This window comes from Corvus brachyrhynchos, unplaced genomic scaffold, assembly GCF_000691975.1.
Source record: "Corvus brachyrhynchos isolate BGI_N302 unplaced genomic scaffold, ASM69197v1 scaffold136, whole genome shotgun sequence".
In the NCBI taxonomy this organism is placed as follows: Eukaryota; Metazoa; Chordata; class Aves; order Passeriformes; family Corvidae; genus Corvus; species Corvus brachyrhynchos.
The window spans coordinates 67,827-88,559 of NW_008239080.1; the positions used below are offsets into that span (position 1 = coordinate 67,827).

The 20,733-nt window shown below is 44.2% G+C and overlaps 2 protein-coding genes across 2 annotated transcripts in view; one reads left to right on the forward strand and one right to left on the reverse strand.

Moving 5' to 3' along the window:
• EEF1A1 (eukaryotic translation elongation factor 1 alpha 1) overlaps window positions 1–4,628 on the forward strand; it is an 11,180-nt gene extending 6,552 nt beyond the window's left edge. The window contains exons 2-8 of the mRNA XM_008637608.2: window positions 72–462; window positions 1,319–1,498; window positions 1,623–1,919; window positions 2,177–2,327; window positions 2,515–2,771; window positions 2,979–3,213; window positions 3,507–4,628. Coding sequence (XP_008635830.1) covers window positions 319–462; window positions 1,319–1,498; window positions 1,623–1,919; window positions 2,177–2,327; window positions 2,515–2,771; window positions 2,979–3,213; window positions 3,507–3,631 — 1,389 coding nt within the window. The 5' untranslated portion in view covers window positions 72–318 and the 3' untranslated portion in view covers window positions 3,632–4,628. The remainder of the gene's footprint in view (window positions 1–71; window positions 463–1,318; window positions 1,499–1,622; window positions 1,920–2,176; window positions 2,328–2,514; window positions 2,772–2,978; window positions 3,214–3,506) is intronic.
• An 8,515-nt stretch (window positions 4,629–13,143) lies between these two features.
• MTO1 (mitochondrial tRNA translation optimization 1) lies at window positions 13,144–20,727 on the reverse strand. Its single transcript, XM_017739241.1, has 10 exons — window positions 20,237–20,727; window positions 19,267–19,556; window positions 17,204–17,316; window positions 16,876–17,066; window positions 16,512–16,642; window positions 15,835–16,039; window positions 15,582–15,753; window positions 14,748–14,866; window positions 14,106–14,263; window positions 13,144–13,930 (listed from the first exon to the last, which is right to left on the reverse strand). The coding sequence occupies exons 2-10, from the start codon at window positions 19,492–19,494 to the stop codon at window positions 13,709–13,711; spliced, it is 1,539 nt and encodes a 512-aa protein (XP_017594730.1). The 5' UTR covers window positions 19,495–19,556; window positions 20,237–20,727; the 3' UTR covers window positions 13,144–13,708.
• Between the last annotated feature and the right edge of the window lie 6 nt (window positions 20,728–20,733).

Below are 20,733 nucleotides of genomic sequence, written 5' to 3' on the forward strand. Positions count from 1 at the left end.
GGGCCTCCCCGCATGTGGCGCCGCCATCGCTGGCCCGAGGCGTAACCAGCTCTTTCCTGGGGAATTTACAGGTGTCGATTCTCTTTTGCCGAAAGAAAGAACTCAGCTAACATCGAAAATGGGAAAGGAGAAGACCCACATTAACATCGTCGTCATCGGCCACGTCGATTCTGGCAAGTCCACCACCACCGGCCACCTCATCTACAAATGTGGGGGCATCGACAAGAGAACCATCGAGAAGTTCGAGAAGGAAGCGGCTGAGGATTTACAGGTGTCGATTCTCTTTTGCCGAAAGAAAGAACTCAGCTAACATCGAAAATGGGAAAGGAGAAGACCCACATTAACATCGTCGTCATCGGCCACGTCGATTCTGGCAAGTCCACCACCACCGGCCACCTCATCTACAAATGTGGGGGCATCGACAAGAGAACCATCGAGAAGTTCGAGAAGGAAGCGGCTGAGGTGCGTGGGCCCATAGCAGCCAGCAAAATTCCAGGCTGGAGATATGAATAGACCCTTAATCTCCGAGTGAAGCTGCAGAGCATTCAGTGGCCGCGGGGAGGCGGTTTGGTTGCCTCCTCCCCAGGAGCTGAACAAGTGGCTCAGTGTTGCATGGCCACAGGGCGGCAGCTGGGTCACAGTTGTTCCCGAGGTAGAACAAGTGGTTAAGTGTTCTGTCTGCCATTGTGTTAGTTGCAAAAACTCAAATTGTGAAATGTAGAGCATGTAAGGAAACGGTAGTCTAAAGCTGCATCTGAATAGTAATGTGAAATCAAATTAAATGGCCAAATTCAAGTTCTGCATACATAAAGTTAAAGGTAGAATTAAAAGAAGTTGATCTATGGAGGTTTAATTTGAGAATCGGGGAGTTTTGCTGATTTTTTTTTTCTGTGTAATAACAGCATAGGTTATATGAACATTATAGATTAAAATTCGGCAAATGTTGAGCAGAATGAAAGTTAAAATGTTGATTATTGCAGTATTAGGAGGACTTAAAATTGTAGAGAACACTTGATAGTGGAACTCAGGCTCAGGAGCTCTGTCATGTAGATTTATTAGTGTCATCAACAAGCTGTCAAGGAGCCTGAACTGTTAACAGCTTCAGTAAGGTTCAACAGTTGGCATCTCTCACCAGTAGTGCCAAGTGTATCTAGTTGCTTGTTTTATGAGCAGCAACGTTTATCATCTTTAAGCCAGTTACTATTGGATTTTGCTCTTTAGCCATTGTGTGATATTTCTGAACTAAAGGCAGATACGGAACTATTTCTTTTTTTTTCCTTTTTTTGATGGAAATAAAATTATTTTCTTGTAACTGTAGATGGGAAAAGGTTCCTTCAAATATGCCTGGGTCTTGGACAAGCTGAAGGCTGAACGTGAGCGTGGTATTACTATTGATATTTCCCTGTGGAAATTTGAAACAAGCAAGTACTACGTCACCATCATTGATGCTCCCGGACACAGAGACTTCATTAAAAACATGATTACTGGAACTTCTCAGGTATGTAAAGAAAACAGGATTTGGGGAGTTTGGGAGGGTTGTTCCTTGATTAGGGGGGGTTCCTGTATTACTTTGACATACATACAAGCATTTTAGTGAGGGGTGTTTTTTTTTCTTTTCATAGGCTGATTGTGCTGTCCTGATCGTTGCTGCTGGTGTTGGTGAGTTTGAGGCTGGTATTTCCAAGAACGGGCAGACCCGTGAGCATGCCCTTCTGGCTTACACCCTGGGTGTAAAACAGCTGATTGTTGGTGTCAACAAGATGGATTCCACTGAGCCACCTTACAGCCAGAAGAGATATGAAGAGATTGTCAAAGAAGTCAGCACTTACATCAAGAAGATTGGCTACAACCCAGACACTGTGGCTTTTGTGCCAATTTCTGGTTGGAACGGTGACAACATGCTGGAGCCTAGCTCTAACGTAGGTTTGGCATTTGTTTCTGTTAAGGCATGGAACTAGGAGGACTATTATGACAGATTATGTAATGATAAAATGTGCATGTTTTTTAATAGTTATGTTTGGGAAGTGCCGAGGTCCAAGATAAAATCCTAGCACTTAAAAAATTCTTACTCTGCAACAGTAAATTGTGCTAATACTCAGAGATACCACTTGGGCATTTCCAGCCTTCTGTGATTAAATTTGGCAGTCAGATTAAGCTGGACTTGTTTCCATTACAGATGCCCTGGTTCAAGGGATGGAAGATCACCCGTAAGGATGGCAGTGCCAGCGGAACCACCCTCCTTGAAGCCTTGGACTGCATCCTGCCACCAACTCGTCCAACTGACAAACCTCTGCGTCTGCCTCTTCAGGACGTCTACAAAATCGGCGGTATGTGTTCTCTGTAGTGCTGCTCACTTGCCAGCAACAGCTGATGTGTGGGCCAGAAATGCAGGCACTTGCCCAAGAGCTGCTTTTCCAAGTCATAAAAGTAAAATTCTTGTCTCAAATGGGGTTTTTCTCCCATAGGGGCATATATTCTTTAAGCTGAATTACTGATGATGTTTCTTGCTTGCAGGCATTGGTACTGTACCAGTTGGCCGTGTGGAAACGGGTGTTCTGAAGCCTGGCATGGTGGTTACATTTGCCCCTGTCAATGTAACAACTGAAGTTAAATCTGTTGAGATGCACCACGAAGCCCTGAGCGAAGCTCTGCCTGGGGACAACGTTGGCTTCAATGTTAAGAACGTGTCTGTGAAAGATGTTCGCCGTGGTAATGTTGCTGGTGACAGCAAGAACGATCCTCCCATGGAAGCTGCTGGCTTCACCGCACAGGTATGTTTTGCAGCTGTTCAAGGATGTTTGGAATGTAGCTCTGTATTCCAAAATAGGAGTCTTGTTAGGCTAAGCTATAAAGTGTGACATAGAGTTGTGTTCTGAGTTATATTTGATCAGAGCAAATGTCATTAACTCCTTGGCTTTCTAAGATACGTCAGTGTTTAAAATAACTCCACTTCTAACTTGGCTTCCTTTGTTTCCTAGGTCATTATCCTGAACCACCCTGGCCAAATCAGTGCTGGCTATGCCCCTGTGCTGGATTGCCATACTGCTCACATTGCGTGCAAATTTGCTGAGCTCAAGGAGAAGATCGATCGTCGTTCTGGCAAGAAGCTGGAGGATGGCCCCAAATTCCTGAAATCCGGAGATGCTGCCATCGTTGATATGATCCCTGGCAAACCAATGTGTGTTGAGAGCTTCTCTGATTATCCTCCTCTTGGTAAGGCATCTCATGTTAATACTGATCTCTGGAACAAACACTCCTCAATTTCTAGTATCAAGATGCAGTGTGCTCTGTGAAACTGATGAAAGCTGTGACTTGAAACTCTGAAATGGAATGAAAACCTTACTGGTACAGGGAGGGATACTCTCGAGAGGGTGATGGCCCCTGTCCCAGTCTGGTTCCAGAGCAGCACTGGCCCATTGACACCAACCCTGCATGTTGCTACTGTGCAAATGGGGCTGAGTTAGGCAGCCACGGACAAAAGTCATGAAACGTGTTTTTGCTTTCAGGTCGTTTTGCCGTGCGTGACATGAGGCAGACGGTCGCTGTTGGTGTCATCAAGGCAGTGGACAAGAAGGCTGGAGGAGCTGGCAAGGTCACAAAGTCTGCCCAGAAGGCCCAGAAGGCTAAATGAAAATTCTGTACACCAGCTGCCACCTCAGTCTTAATCAGTGGTGGAAGAACGGTCTCAGAACTGTTTGTCTCAATTGGCCATTTAAGTTTAATAGTGAAAGACTGGTTAATGATTACAATGCATCGTAAAAGCTTCAGAAGGAAAGGAATGTTTTTGGACCATTTGTTTCGTGGCAGTTTAAGTTATTAGTCTTTAAAATCGATAAATTTTTTTAAATGGAAACTTGACCAAAAATCTGTCACAGAATTTGAGACCATTAAAACAAAAGTTCAATGCTATGTCTCTGTGTTCTTTGGGTTAATGTTAAGTTCATGGCAAAACCTATATCTAGTCATCTGGGATAAGAAAGGATCATTATTACTTAAGTATGTTCAGAAGTTACAAAGCAAATGCTCAAAATTAGTTGTTTCTGAAGAGTAGAGCAAAATTCAGCTGCAGGTTTACTTCATACCTGATCTAAGCCTTAAATAACTTTACTGGTGCTTCCTTTAAAAATTACTTTTAGATTGCATTGCACAAATACCAGGTAACAGTTGCAGTATTTTGGTGCATTCTGTGATGCCTCTCGAGTAAACCAAGAAAACTCAACATTGAGAAGAAGAAACAGTCTGAACACATTTTAAACTTAACAAAGTTACAAACAAATAATCTAAAGTTGGGTTTCCAACATTTTGTACACTGATTTTTCTAGTCAAAAGCAAAACCAGATTTTTCTTTTTCTGGGGAACTGGTTAAGTGTTGTGTAGCTCTATAACGATGAAAACACTTTTACATAAATGTTTTCTAATACATCTTAAGACATTGAACAGGCAAATCTAAAACTGGTCTAGAATTGCACTTTGATGCAATCTGAGTGACCCACTGCTGTAGCCTGTACCAAGGGACACAGTGAGATGAGGTGCCTGTTGTCTTTAAAAACAGGTTGAAGATTTGGATCAGTCAATTAAAGGGGACCTGAAAACCTAGTCCAAATGATTATTAATGATCACAAATAATTCCAAATAAAATATTCTGTGTTACAGGAATACCAGCTGTAATAATTAGGACTTCCAGCATTGAAGCCTTGCTTCAAATAGGTAAATATGGGGGCAAGCAGTTAATGGATAATCAGAGCTGACTTGCATAATGATGCAGCTGTTTTACTAACCTTTCACATGATTTCCCCACAGCCTCCTCACAAGAGGTCAAAAAGAATTCAGTATCTTTGCAGGACTTGTTCCATGACACCACTATGTTTGTTCTGCCTGTAATGGCTGTATTCTCTCATTTGTTTTCCTTTCCTTCTCCAGCTGTGTGCTTGCTCTGCAGGAACTCATATCTGTACTGCTTGGATAGGTCTGAACTGCTGTTGCTTATTTTCATGCTCTTTGTTTGGATCTTTCCTCCTTTTCTGCTCACCTTCTGTGTCTTAACTGCAGTGAAACCTTGGAGCATTACACACCAGTTTTGAAGGTACAGTGGAAGCAAGAGCTAGAGAGCTTCATAGCAGGCTATGGAATTCAGTAAAGAAATCCCTGCTGCTTAAATTCTGCTTCTGGAGGTTTGTTAGTGTCCCCAAGGCAACAGGAAGTACCTAACTTCAAAATGGCAGCAGACCTGCTGTTGCCATAATAAAGCTCTGAAGTACCTTGCCAAATCTTTGCATGCTTTTCTGTTAAACTGCTAAATATTTTCCAAGAGGCTTCAGTCAAACTGGTTCAGCAAAGTTCTGATTTGGATGAAAAGCAAGGCAGCTTTGGCGCAAGCTGCCTTGAGCACGGCTCTGCATTCGTTAGATTTCCTTCACATTCCTTGGCTAGGTGCAGGATGTTTGGTTTGGCTGGTTGTGGGCTGGATATGCAGCACCCAGTCTGGAGCGCCTCTGTGTGCAGTGCACAGGGCTGTCTTCAGCTGGGTGCACTTTTGCTCCATGGCAGTTTGGAAATGGGTTTGTAGTAAGCAACTGATTCAAATCCATAGGCAAATGGGGTGTGATGCTGCATGGAGTGCCCTGACCCCAAGCAGGGAAAGGTGGTGGGTGCAGTGCAGTGCTGCTGTTGCAAGAGGCCCTTAGGTCAGCTGTGCACAGATCAGATCCCCGGCCAAAGCTGCTGGGAGCCTGGGTCACCTTACAAGGGCCCTGCTGAAGAGCAGGGTGAGAGCCCAGCGGCACAGTTTGTGGCAGAGGGACTGGTGCTGCCTCCAGCAGGTAAAAAAACCCTAAAGAACAGTATTGCATCTAACAACTTAATGTGTGCAGCAAAACACTTGGGAATGCTCTGCCTGCAATAGTAGCAATTGCTTTCATGTATTTAAAACTTAAATTTTACACATTTGGGTTTTTTTGGTTTTTCTTTAACTTTTATAGACCAGATTTACTTTCTATGCACTAATGTAATGCCATCTGAGTTCTTTTTATTAATCTTTGACTACCTGGGGAAATTGTTAGACTTTTGTAACCAAAACTTGGGAATAAAACTATTTCGATTAAACTTTTAATAAATGCTCTTAGTTGAGAACTGTATTTGTCTTCTGACTGCTTATTTCTTTAAGCAACTTTCACAGCTGTCCTTAACTCCTTCCTTACTGTCCTGCAATGCTGGTGGTGTTTATACAGAAGTGTGACAGCACACTGCTGTGGTGATGGAGCCAGCTCTGAAGGCAGAAAACTGGCTGGAGTATTGCATTTATGAATGTTTCCTTTTTAGTTAATGAATGCTTTGGTAATCCAGAGGACTTTAAATACACAGAAATATTCTAGAGATGTATAGGGCAAGGTGCTGGGGGACAAATGGGACAAAGGCTAGTTGGTCTTCATAGGGAAGTGGACCTGTGCAGTCACAGCTGATGTCACCAAGTAACTTCTTGTTCAGTGTTGGTTCCCAAGGTGGATAGTTCAGGCTGGAATAAAATGGATTCTGCTCAGAAAATGCCCAGAGGCATTTTAATTATATCTCAGATCAGCTTGTGCAAGGCTAATAACAGGAATCACTTATTTTACTGAAATTGCAGGTGAAAGACTAATTCACATTCTGCATGTAGCTGTCTCAGTATATTTTGAAAAATTGACAAATTTTGAAAAATTATTTCTGTAAATACATAGTTTAGATTTGGTCAAGATAAACCATGTAGAGACAAATTAAAGTTTGTACTGTACAGGGCTATTCTTTTCCTCATTAGTGCTAAATGATTATGTTTAAGAACCATGTAAATTCAGTCTGGATGATGAGTACAACCCACCTGGTTTTAATTTATATTAGTGCCATGTTTATGTAGTGCCCAGAGGGAGTCTGGGGGGTGGAGTATGCGGTGGGAGGGCTGATAAGCTGCCTCCCCAGCAGCACCCTGAGGGACCCTGCGCACCTCTGAGGTCCAGCTCAAAGCACCTGCTTCATCCAAAGCTCCTTTTCTACAACAACTTCTCTCTCACGCATTTCGCTGCAAGTTGTAAATTCCTGACAGTATTAACACCTTTGAATTTATTATTTTCAATAATTTCAAAAATTTTCAGGTCATTTGACTGCACCAAGTAGTACTTCCTGTCTAGGAGTTTAGTTTTCTGAAATTGCAAATCTTAAACAATAGCCAAACCATAAGCTAAACAGAGGAATAAACTGTGACCGTGGAAAGTGAGAGTGGGCAAAATTATTCTTCCTCTTGAAATGCTCCTCCTGCATACCAGGGAGAGGCCTGAAACTGCTTCACTGCAGGAGGAAGAAGAGGGCACCTGGGGTGCAAAAGAGCTGAAGAAAACCCTGGCAGATACCAAAAGTGTACTGGCTTCCAAGGTACAGACGCTGTGGTTTTTCAGCCTTTTCTGAGTCCTCTTTAGTCCCTTCAGATTATTTCTGCATTGTAAATCAATTACGTAATTGCCTGCTCTTTTAAAAATCAGGTTACTTTCCCCGGCTGCCTATCACTAATTCTTTAATCCTTTTATGTTTCAAATATTTACACAACATAATTCAAAGCTACCAGCTTCTCTGCACTGGCAAGGTGACAGCTGAACCCATATTCTCCTTGAAAGATGCTGAGTGACGTGCTGAGGAAAGCTGGTGAGGAATCAGAGTGGGATACCCTGGTGAAGGGTCTGTGGCCTGTGCGTGGAGGTCGGTGGGGCAGCAGCAGAGTGCACACAGGGTGTCAACCAAGGAACTGGTTTTGCTTATTCCTTCCTTTAAAAAAGCAAAACAAGTTGGAAAGTACCTAAGCTTTTATTGGTGAATCATCCCCATGGGCCAAGTGCATGATTTTAAGGTTTGCCCTCAGCGTGCTGAGGTGCTTGCTAAGGCTTTCTCCTGGCTCTTCTCAGTGAAGCAGTCCAGAACCCTGGGCATCCCCCTGCAAGGGCATCTGCTAGCTCAGGCCCAGCACAAACCCTAGTCTGTGGGTTAATATGCTAATTTTTTTGCATTACATAGTCACTGGAAATAAGCAGAGCCAGCTCACTCCTAACTCAGGGCCCTGCCTGCCCTGCCAGCATCAGTCACAGTCACATTTTCCCTTTCAGCCCAGCAAAATCTGGATTATTTAGTACAAAGGGAAGAGCCACAGCATTTCCCCACCCCAGGTCCCTATTCTGCACAGCTCAGCACAGCTGGCGAAAGCTGCTGACTCCAAACCTGCACAGAGATGGAAAGGCAAGAATAATGTCCCCTTCTGGAGGGGATTGATTGCAGGTAGGGTTGAAATTTAAAAGCAAGTTTCAGGTTCCTCTTATCTGCAGCCACCTGGACACATCTTAATCAAAATACCCATTTTTTCCTTTGATATATGTATATATATGCACATATACATGCATATCTATATATTACATATAACATATATATATGTATCTCTATAAATTAATAAGGTGCCTACTTAACTTTTTTTTATAATTGCAGTTGCCAGACTTCTTAAAAATCTGCAGTTCCTATTTTGAAGATGAATTCTAAGCTAATTCCTTAGTAAAGAAAGTGAAATGCCCCCAAATGAATGAATATTTAGTTATTGATAATTAGTTATTATTTTTACATATTATTGATGTTATTTGTTATATATAGTTGTTGTTATTATTAAATATTCCATTAACATTTAATAAATATTTAGTTTATAAGCTAGGCTGTGGTTCTGCTAATAGGACATGAATATTTTGGAGAAAGAGATGTAGGATTGTTGGTGTTTAGTTCTCGCTTTGTAAAACAAGTTCTTTAATAGCCTTTCCCAGAGGAAAAAAAGAAGGAATAGATGAATTTAAATGTAATTATAAGTTTGCTTGACTGATATTACTAGTAAGAGTAACTAATATCACCTAGCCTGCTGCTAAAGCACTTCTTTGGATGACAGTATCCTAACTCTTTAGAGAAGGAGGGGGTGTATATATGCGCCTAGGGAGTGGGAGAAGGAAAACCATCCTGAGCAGGGGTTCTGCACTACTGCAGTCACTTCCTTGTGAGGGGAATTCCTGCGGCTCATTTCTGGGCACGCATTCCCCAGATTGCTACACACGTGGCACAGCCGAGGAGAGCTGAGATCACAGCCTGTGACGCGACCACTCCGCTCCTGAACGGCCGCTTCCAGCTGGTGCCTGACGCCCACCACTGTCCACCAGCCAGCTCTGGGGCAATGCCACCAAGCTGGCCCTGTCACATGCCACCTGGCCAAAGTCTCCCGAGGTGCAGTGGGACAAGGACAAAACCTCGCTGAAGCGCCAGCTCAGCACTACCAGGCACAGCAGCCGTTCCACTTGTGACTCCAAAATCCCGTACACGTGTGACATAGGCCACCACCTGGTCACACGCGGCAATTTTCAAGTTAAACCACAGTAAATTGCAAGGGAAGAAACTGGTCACGAGGCTGTTGTCACCTCCCCTCTCCTCTTGCTTCCCTGTAAGGCAGAGTGAGCTCATTTCCCACCTGGCTCCATGCCTGCTCTTCAGTTAACCACATCAAGCACTAAGTCACTCGGAAAAAGAACGAACGGCGTGCGCTTATCAGTCCCTAGCGGTGCCTGACAATGACCCTCCTGGGGCTTGTGCTGGCAGCTGCAGCTGATGCTAGACATGAGCACCTTCACCCTTCACTTGTTCTGCCTCCGTCTCTCTCGCAGCCCAGGCCTTCACTGAGCTGTGCTCCTCCCGGGAGCCCTCTGCAGCCCATTCGTGTGGCTCTGCTGACCCACTCCTGCAGCAGCAGGGGGGCATCCACTCTGTGGGGACACTCACTCTGTAGGGACACAGGGAAGCTGAGGGCATGGATATGCCTGTTCATGGCTGAGCACCCCAAGGAGACATCACAGGCCATCAAAATATCCAGTCTTAGGTCTGCAAAGAGGTGAAGGAGGTGCAGCCTCCAGCTTTCAGGACAGAAAGTTTGCCACTACTGCTTCCCTTGGCACAGAGGTCAAGGCCCACGGGGGCATGGTGACCACACAATGATGAGTACGGAGTCAGAGATCCTCGGACGGGGATCCACACCAGTCTCCTCCCTCAGAGTTACACTTGAAGGGTTAAACCTGCACAGCGCTTTAGAAAGGAGACAAAAAGCACAATTTGTTTCCCCAAAGCAGCACTGTCATTAAAAAACCAGATCAAGAACCAATCCTGTTTTCTCTGCCCTTTATGTAATAGCAATTGCCAAGCAAGTCTCCCATCTCCCATCTGAATGCCTGGACACCACTAATTTTAGTCAAAGGAGGGGAAAGACACCTTTTATTTCTCAGTAGCCCCATGAAGTCAAGGCGAAAGATGGAAACAACACCCTGGAAGGACTCTGGGCAGCACTGGCCATGGTTGAGAGCACCTTCTTGGTGGAAACAGTATCTCCAAGGGGACAGTAGATTCCTCCCTGCATCCACTAAATGACATCCTGAGATACTTGTCACTGGTTGAGGAAGACAACCTGGGAAGCATAATCATCAAAGCTGGTAACCCCTGAGTGTTTAAAACCACTGCACGTGAAGACTGTTAGTTAACAAAGTGCAAGGGCAGTGCACAACTGGGAGGCACAATGTGCTTGCCAAGGGCCAGCCAAGTGGGGGACTAAGACAAGCAGACACTGCTGCACCATTGCAAACATCCCAGCAGCACTGAGACCATCTAAGGTTGCATCTTTTAGTGTCTCCTAGCATAAAATATCTTTCCATTTTTCTCTTGCTTTCATCTCTCAGGCAGAAATAAAGAAAAGATGAAGAAACTGCTCAGTTCAACTACCATATGAAATGAAAACTAGAGTAGGGAAGAAGCTGTCTTAAAAATCTGGGATAAGATAGAATGGTAGAGATTGGAGGAAAAAGTGCTGATCACCAGGCCTGTGTTCTGCAGGAGGGAAAAAGAGACATACACATTGAAGCAGGGAACACAAAGACACTTGGTATGTGCAGAAAGTTAGGTCAACCTCACCACACACCCTCCCTCACTGCTTGCCTGGTCACAGCAAGGATTACAGGACAACAAAGTGCCATTCATTATTGCACAGACAAGGAAAAGCAGACGGCTGTGTCAAGAGCAGGCTCCTCCAGTTCTGCCCTTCCCATCCTGTCAGCCCTAGCAAGGCCACAGGACCTGTGAGGGTCTAAGCTCACTTTGTCTTCATGTAAAAACCAAACCTTGGGCCTTGTAACAAATCCCCGGTGGTTAGAAACCAGATGGCACAAGGTGTCCCTCCTATCTGCCCATGCTACTTACAGCAGATTATTCAGCCTTTCTGTGCTTGGTTTTCTTAACAAAATGAATAGAACTGCTTGCAGCAATGATTTCTTTTCACGTTAAAAGTCATCTCAAACAAGAACTGTTCAACCAGCACAAAATATTGTGGCAAGTTCTGTTCTCATAAAACCAATACCTGAGGGACAGCCAGTCCTCAAACTTGTGCATATGCCAGGTTTTCCATTTCAGCAAATATGGACATCATTAACCTACATAGGTGAACAGAAGACACCCTGTCTTAACAGGGGAAGTCACCAGTGGCCAAAGACCCACTTCATGCTGAAACAGAAAAAGCAGTTAGTACAGAAGATCTGCTGGGAAGCCATGCATCCATGTGCTTCTGACTTCAATTTCCCCTGAAGTTAACTCCTCCCCCCTCCTTAGACCACAGCTGTGCATTATTAAATTGTTAAAGGTAAGAAATGCAGAAGTCCTCTCCTTCTGCTCTTCCTTTGACACTGGTGCAGCCCAGCTCAGTGGAATCACGCTTTCATTTATGCTGCATGTGTGAGACCAGATGCACTGAAATAAATTTAGCCTGGAAAGCTGAGGAAAGTGTTTCCTTTTGTAGCAGGGAGCAAGGTACTTGCCTTTAAAGGTACATATTATTGAAAGCTAAATAGTCCTGTCAAATGACCGCTGACAAGGACTAGGAAATGCAGTTTTGAGACTGCATAATTGGATTAAAAGTGAGAGGATGAAGGTATCAATAGGGCCTCCTTCCTAGGCCCTACAAACTAGATCTAAGTTTTTACAGATACCAGTGCATCAAACCCAAACATAATACAAACATAATGCAGTGAAGAAAGCATACAACTTTCTTGACTGGAAGTTCTGCCTCTTTGAATAGACAGATTAAGGATTTTTTTGGATTCACATAGCTGGAATTCCATAGGCACCATACCTAGACCCAAAATTACACCACAGAAAGCACACCTGCCTTTCTTATGCTGAACTTAAGGCTTGCAAGGTTGAAGTAAATCTTTGAGGCAACAAGGATTGAAGGAAAACAGGCCACAAATATAAAGGGGCACGTAGATGTTAGCTTTCCCAAGCCATTCTGGCATGAACCAACCTACAGATCACGTGTCTAAAGCTCTTCCACACAAGCCAGTGGCTGGTGACAGGGAAGTGCTTTCAGGTAGATGGATGATGTCCCAAACAAAGCTGCAAACTCTGCTCATCCTCCTGCTGCATGACAGAGTCTCAACAAAAAGGATTTGCTCTGACTCCTTTCTCTGGACAGAAAAGCAATCCTCACCCAGAGCAAATACGCCAGAGAAATTTCCAGAATCGTAATTCCAAAATGACAGATATCTATCTATCTATCTATCTATTTGGGTCATGGTTGGACTCAATGACCTTAAGGGTCTTTTCCAACCTGTAAGATCCTCCGATTTAACTGCAACAAAATGTGTTCTGAAGCCAGAGGATATTCAGAAATGAGACCAGCACCAGAGACTGCTGCCCGACTCAAGCAAGGATTTGGCAGGTGCACAGCAACACCTTGAATCCATTTCTGGCAAGCAACTGCTCAACTGCCCAGTTGACCCAATTGACTTGGATCTCGCTCAAATCAAAGTTCTATTCCTCTCAGTTGCAGGACCAGTGCTGATGACAAACCCTTGGGACCCACTCCTCCAGCCCCCAGCATTTCAGACAGAGCTTCACAGTGCCCGGGCTGAGGTCCATGGGGCAGGTTCCTGTATGTCCCCCACCCTCCTCAGCTCCCAGCCTTGTCCAGCTGCCTCCCCAGCTCTGTAGTGAATCTCAGCCCACCTTACGTGTGGGAACTGTGATCTGGTGAACTGGCAAGGCCCTGCTGAAAGCAAAGTGATAACCGAGTTCTTCAGGAAGTTACAAGCTAAGCTTTATTTATTTTAAAAGAGAAAAACAGCTTCAGGATGTGGTGTTTACATTCAGTCTCCTATGTAAATTTAAATATTCATGTGGCACATGTTTCCACAGCCAAGTGTTTCCTAGTGGCTGACACCAGCCAGTGCACAGTCACTGCACAGCTATGAACACAAGTACTGAACTCAATGGAACACACTTTCCAGCTCCAATCCTCTTGTGCGCCATGGGCTTAGCATGGTAACACTTCTTACTCATTTCAGAAGAGCTAAACACTGTCCTTCACAAGATGCAGATTTTGACTATCTGAAGTCTTCCAAATGAGTGGAATTTTAAAAGCAGTTCTCCCGTCTCTCCATTTGCATCAGCAAAATCACAGGCTGTATTTAGGTTTCTGAGCATTTACTTTGTGCATTCATCATCTTCGTTCTATGCAATGACAATGCCACAGAACCCAGCTGGAACTGCTCTGGATCTGGCCAGCATGGGTGTCATCTGGGAAGAGGCTCAGGAGCACAGGGGATCTTGCCACAAAGTCTGGCAGGATCGGTGCCATTCTCTACAAAGGTGTTTTAACAAACTTTGTCTCCTCTTCAGAAAACTCTGCAGAAATCGGTCTTTGTGAAGCTGCTTTGTCTGAGTACATTTTCCCTGGGAAATACTCCCCAGCCTGAGGCCCAGCTTTTAGCTTCTCTGTCTTCTGGTGATTGGTTTTCACAAATCTTAGCAGGTTAACAATAGCAGCTGGGGTGATTCCAGGGATGCGGCTGACTGCACCAATCTGCATGTGGAGACAGGAACAAGTTAACCACCACCAAACCTACACACTGGAGCTAGTGAGAAATGAGATCAAGACCTGTGGGTATTCCTTTCCCTGATTCTTGCACCCCCACGCCCCTTGAGAAGACAGAAGGGATTTCACTGCTGCTCAGCCCTGCTGTGGCTGAATTTCTCACCGTCTGTGGGCGGTTTGAGTCCAGCTTCTCCCGCACCTCTGCAGAGAGTGAGGCATCAATGGCAAAGTAATCCAGGTCGTCTGGCAGCTGGAGCGCCTCGTCACGACGCACTTCTTCTATTTCCTGCTGCTGACTGACTACACACCACTCATAAGCAGCTGTGGTGATCAGGGGAACAAGAAAACCAGATATAAATAGATATTCACGTGAAATAAGTCACTTGCAAGAAGTCTTGGAAGCACAGTGAGCAATTCCACTGAGATGGTCAAAAGCTCCTAAGGAAATTTCCAGCCCCACAGACTATAGAGTCTAATTCGCGTCACTGCTTTGGAAGAAGTCATACTCTTTGATTTGTTACAGGAATTTAGATACATGGGTTGTTTGTATCTTCTCATCCCAACACAGGATGGTCTATTTGATGGGTCAGTAAAGAGGAAAAAAACCCAAAGAGTGATCTTACCCACCAAAGAGTGAAACACTGGTGCACAGAAAGGGCTGCAGCTTATGGTAAAAAGTTCACACTCTGATCAGAGCGTTTCATTTCTCTAAGCAGCAACATAAAACACACTAGGACAATTGCTCTCCCCTTACTGAACAAACCTATGCAGATCACCATGAGAGAGCCTAACCCTTGTACTCTACCTTCTATTTTCAATCTTTCTGCCAGTTCTTTCCACTGAGCAAGCTTGCCCAGGGGCTCTGGGACAGCCTTTGCCAGAATCTCCATGTTGGCATCTTGATATTGAAGGATATCAAAGGCACTGTGGAGAAGAAGAGTAAACATTTATGGTACAAAGGAGTCACACTTGTAAGGCAGACTAATGGCTGTTCTCAGCTCAAACTTATAAAGTACTTAGCATAAACCAGAACAACTGCAGAGCCAAGCTCAATTCACTACTATCTCCTCTCAGTACACAGAAGAGCTGCTAAACTCTCGAAGAGAGACTCCTCCCATAAAATTACAGCAAGACAGATGGGACAAGGACAAGGGTACCAAGGGAAACCTTTCACACAGACTCTGTCAGCCAGGTCTTAGTCACTGATTTAAAACAACAGAAAAGACGAGATAAAGTATGGGTAAGGGAAGTAAGGGCCTTTGTGTACAAGAACAGCTACCACCTGACACCAGCCTGAAATCAACTGCTGCTTTACCAAGCTTTTAGCAAAGCTGCAACCTACTGCAAAACCGTCACCAGCTGGTGACTTGTGTAAGGATAGCAAGAAGTGTCTGGGCCAGTGGAGCGCTCCCTTGCTTTGAGAGCACATGTCAGCAACAGCAAGCGTGGAATACTAAGAACACCAATACCATACTAATTCTACAGGCAAACATCAGATGTGTGTCCCCTGAAGGTGGTAAAGTAGGAACCTTGGAGTACTGCCAGCTTCAGGAAGGATGGACAAATGCTGTGAAACCATTAGCCGGATGTACTAAAGCAAGCATAGGTCAAACCAGAAAGCTCCAGCTGTAACCTTTACCTGACAGGTGACCTGCGATTGCTACTGATGGGAACTTCTGGTAGTAACTGGGACCATTTGGATATGCTGAACTGAAGTGATTTTAGTGTTGCAATCCCATCCTCTAATGCAGCTCTCATCTTAACTGCTTGTTCGTATCGCTGCTGTGACACACACCCAGCTTCTTCAAAGCCTGCAGAGACAGATGGTGTATGAGACAAAGGTCTACAGCCAGGCAGGGCTGGTCACTGCAAGAGCTACCACAGCAAAGCACCTCTGTGGGTGAGCCTGGCGTCAGCATTGTCCGGCCGCAGGGACATGCGGAACTCCACGCGGCTGGTGAACATCCGGTAGGGCTCGCTGGTGCCCAGCGTGGTGAGGTCATCGATCAGCACACCCACGTAGCCCTCGGTGCGGCTGACGGTGAATGGGGGCTTGCCACGAACCCGCAGACAAGCATTGATCCCAGCAATCACACCCTGCGCAGGCAGAACAAACCAAACACATCCATTGGTCTCCTCTTAGCAGAAACATCAGCACATCTGCCTCCACAGGCTCACATGCCCAACCATGCCCAGGAAAACGCAACAGTCTGTGCCAGTAATCCAGGCAGCTTCCGTCTTGCAGCATTATGAGTGTCTGAAGGGCTTCTTGGCCCCTGCTGATGCGTCTGGAGACAATTCCCACGTTTTCAATTATACCCACTGCACAGTCTTCATGCTGAAACACTTAACAGGGCTTTCAATTACTTTTGTTACTGCACCCTTCATGATAACAACTGCAGATACTTGTACAGACACAAATAAAAATATCTTGAGCAAATCTGGAATTAGGGTGAGCAACAAACGTAAGAACATCTCATGAGCACAAAACAGGCCTAGCAAGACTTCACAAAGACCAAGGCAATATCCCTTTCTGAGTGCTGAATATATAACAGTCAAATTTGCCCACCTGAGCTGCAGCTTCTTCATAGCCTGTTGTGCCATTTATCTGGCCTGCAAAGAAGAGACGCTGAACAAGACGCGACTCGAGAGAAGTGGTCAGTTGTCGGGGGTCTAAAAAGTCATACTGTACCCCATAGCCTGTGACACACCACAAGACAGATGTTACAGGAGCGATTGTCAAGGCAATCAATGGAGCAGAACAGCTTATCAATTTTATTTATGATTCCCGAACAAACAAGGAAAAATCCCTGCATCCAAGAATTAGTTTGCTTTGTATTTCCTTTGTTTTGCTACGCTTTAAACAAAACCTGCTTTTCATTAACTAGTAAATAAATATGACCAATAGGTTTAAAACTATTCAGCTCCCTCACCTGGCTGTAGCATCTTAGCTTTTTCCAAGCCTGGGACGGATTTGATCACCTGCTCCTGGAGCTCAGGTGGCAGTGTCATGGACATGCCTTGGGGGTAAATGATGTTGGACTCCAAGCCTTCGGGCTCCAGCCACACCTGATGTTCTCGGTTTGGGAAGCGCAGCACCTTTGATTCAAGAGAGGGACAGTACCTGCAACAGTAAACAGCCATGAGCACAACCTGACATGGAGAAAATGTAACTTCCCAGAAGCAAAGCAGGAGAGACCCACAGCTCCAAAGAGACCACCAGCTTGCCCCCTAGAGAGCCTTGTGTGATGCCACACTCACCGCGGGCCCCTGGTGGTCTCCCTGACGTGGTTGTTCAGGTGGAGGTTATCGCAGATAATTTGCTGGGCCTTCAGGTTAGTGCGAGTCAGGTAACAGGACAGCTGATCTTCTGGCTGGAAGAGGCCAAAGCTCGGCCTAAGTTAATGTGGTCACAACACCATATCCTTACTGAACAATTCTGAGATCACCAAGACCTTTTCCATGATGGCCATCTTTCCCTCCTGGGATCAGCCAGCAGTGCGGTCATACCCACTGTACAGACTGAACACAAGCGATCAGAGAGCCTGAGCAACATGCCCAAAACCAGACTGAGAACAGGACAGAACTTGGGAACCCGGAATTCAAGTTCTATCCTATACGCTCTATTCCTAATTACAGGGTGGATATTCCCATTAAACCAGCATGTTATAGCACAGCATTCACATTGATCACAGGAAAAAAAAAGCTCTGGAGTTAGAAGAGTAAATGCTGACCCTACAGCTAACAGCCACTTAAAAGAGTTTAGTGAAGAAAAACCAAAAGAATCTCTTGGAGAGGAAAAAAAAAACAAACCTCAGAACTCTGCAATCAACATGAAAAATTCAAAGTTTGGAAAAAACCTCACCATGTAAAGTATTCCACTGATTTTCTGAAAAAGAGTCAAGAGACTCACATTCCAAATATGATAATCTAGCACCGTAACTCTTTATAAAAATGGTCAGTGAGTTATATATTAGTTAGCCAGGACTCTTGTGATTTTTTACAAAAATTTCATGATGAACTATGGTTAATTAGTTAAGGAAAAGTTTGACTGTGATTTTAGGTGGTTTTGATTTAGATCTGTGTTGGCTGAGTGTCAGTACAAAACCCAGAGAAATCATCTCACTGCACTTGCAGAAAGGAACTCCACGGATCCATATCCCTTAGAGAATTTAATCAAAAGTTGAAGAACAAAATTCAATAAATAATTGTTTAATGGTTATCATATAACTACAGATGACTTAGATGCCATAGGACAAGAAACATATCTTGAGAAAGTTAAGGAGTCAAAAGCCTATATACCCCAGAAAACTCGATTACTACATTGGAGGTACAGTAAGGGAGCCACTTCATAGGCTTGTACACCCCAGAAAACTTAATCAACAGTAATTGTCTAACCAGGACAGCAAATTCAATAAAGCACTGTTTAGCTGGATAAAACAGCTATAAACACTTATACCATGATGCAGTAAATTGGGCAGACTTCTGGGAGCGTCTGTAAAAAATCCTGGATGTCTGACAATTGTTGTTTCTTTGAACATGTCTGTGGCGAATAAATTCCTGATACGTTCCCAATTTTGACTCAAAATTGTTATTAGGAATATTTGTCTAACAGCTTTTTGCTGTTAGACTTAAAACTCTTCATTTCAAAACCTCTCCTACACGTACCAAGGACTTCAAGTGATACTATTTTTGCCCCATCCTGATTATAAAAGGTTATTGCAATTCCTATATCCTCTGGGGCAAATTAACTCCTGATACTTAATTCTGTGCTGTTTAATTACATAATGTAAAAATAGCCCATTTTCCAAGATTTTCTTCAGAAAATTGAACCTCTTCTGCTTTTACATTACTGTTACCCTGCCACCTCTGAGTTCTGTGGCTAAATCCATCCTTTCTCTTCCCTAGTCAGTACTATTAATGATCTCTAATTTCAACATTTTAACCTTATTCCAGAGCTAAACTAAGAAGCAAGACACTGTCAATCTCCACAATACAGATGTAATACTGGAAGATTTTGTAAAACCACCCATGTAACCAGCACATGAAGAATACTAGCACCAGTATCACATTTCACACCAGTCTGACCCCAGAAGGAAAGTTAAGTTCTTGAGTTGAGAAGTGAAAGTAAAACAGTAATTGCTTTCAAAAGAACACAGGCAGCTTCTCCCTTGCATTGACAGTCCTCAGAAACGTAACACATCCAGTACAAATACACCCCAGCGGCCTTTCCCAGCCACCAGCTCCCTGACTGATTACGAGCATGACATTCCCAGACCCACTCCCCACCTGGCTCTATGTGTACTGGATGGCTGCTATCCCACCTTGATCCACACAGCCTTGCTGAGGAAGCTGAAGGGCACAGGAGGGTTGTCAGCTGCACGCTCCTCCAGACCACTGAAGTCAATGGTATCCTTGGCAAGTCGGGGTGGTGTCCCGGTCTTCAGCCTGCCCACAGCAAATCCCAGTTTCTCCAGAGTGTGAGCCAGCCTGATGGCTGGCTGGTCCCCCAGCCGCCCTGCCGGGTGCATCTCCAGTCCGATGTGGATCATACCCCTCAGAAATGTACCGGTGGTCAGGATAACACTCCTGGCACATACTGTGCTCCCATCCCCTGAAACAGCAAGTTTTCAGAGATGTACACATTTTAGTACCAACAAAGATTGGGATTCTGGTGTTTCTGTCTAACTAGACTAACAGTGTTCACTGAGGGTTTATCTGTCTTCTGTTACAGAACAATACCAGCATTCCAGTAATAAAAGCACCAACGGTAATAACTACAATTAAGCAGCATGTAGTAATTTCTGTATATTTATTATTCCTAATCAAGTTACCCCTAACAAAGAAAACCCACTCCTGGAAAAAATCCATATCCAGGCCTTTACTTCAGAAAGCTTTTTTGTTAAAACAGCAAGGGGTAATGAAGTACAAGTCTGTTAATAACAGGACCCCATGTTAATAACATTGAGGGCAGCATACACCGTTTACCAAATAAAATCTCAAAACACAGCATGGAATTCAGTATCACTAACCTGAAGAAAATGAACTTAGTTAATGTCCCAGTATACTACCAATCCAGGTATTTTTGACATTGTATTACTTTGTATTACACATATTAACCTGGTTTAGTTCACACTTCGCCTAAACCAGCTCTACTGGCTAATTAATCTTTCTCACTAATGAATTAGAACTGTATAATTAATCTTCCTCATTGGTGAATCAGAAATATTTACCCCAAAGGCTGCTCCTAGTGTGGAGTAACGGAAGGCACTTAACTGAGTTACTAGCACATACCCAGAACAACTCCTGTGACTTGGCATTTCCCAGGACGGCCTGGTTCTGGTTCTGTCAAGAGAAGATCCTCCACAGATGCCTCACGAACTGTCAACAGTGGTGTGTTAAGGATTTCTTTCTGTCGTGAAAGGAGTTACTGCAAAAATCTAGGAAGTTATGAGACATATGGGCAATCCCGAACCCTGCTGACTTCTGAAACATCTACTACTCGCTTCCATTCTTACCAGGTCATTTGGCAGACACTCAGTTATGGTACTGTCCTGATCTATCATGTAGAAGTTTTCATTCACATAAAGTTTTAGCTCAAATAAACTAATTGGCCATGAAGCCTGACCTCTATCTAAAACACTGGAGAATTTTTTAAACTATGCTGAGCTCCAACAACTTACACTGCATCTAAGTACCAAACAATACGGCATCTAGGTTTGCTCGGCAAATAATGAAAAGCAAAACATAGCCCCTTCCTTCGTAAAGCTCAGCAGCGTATTCCGACACCC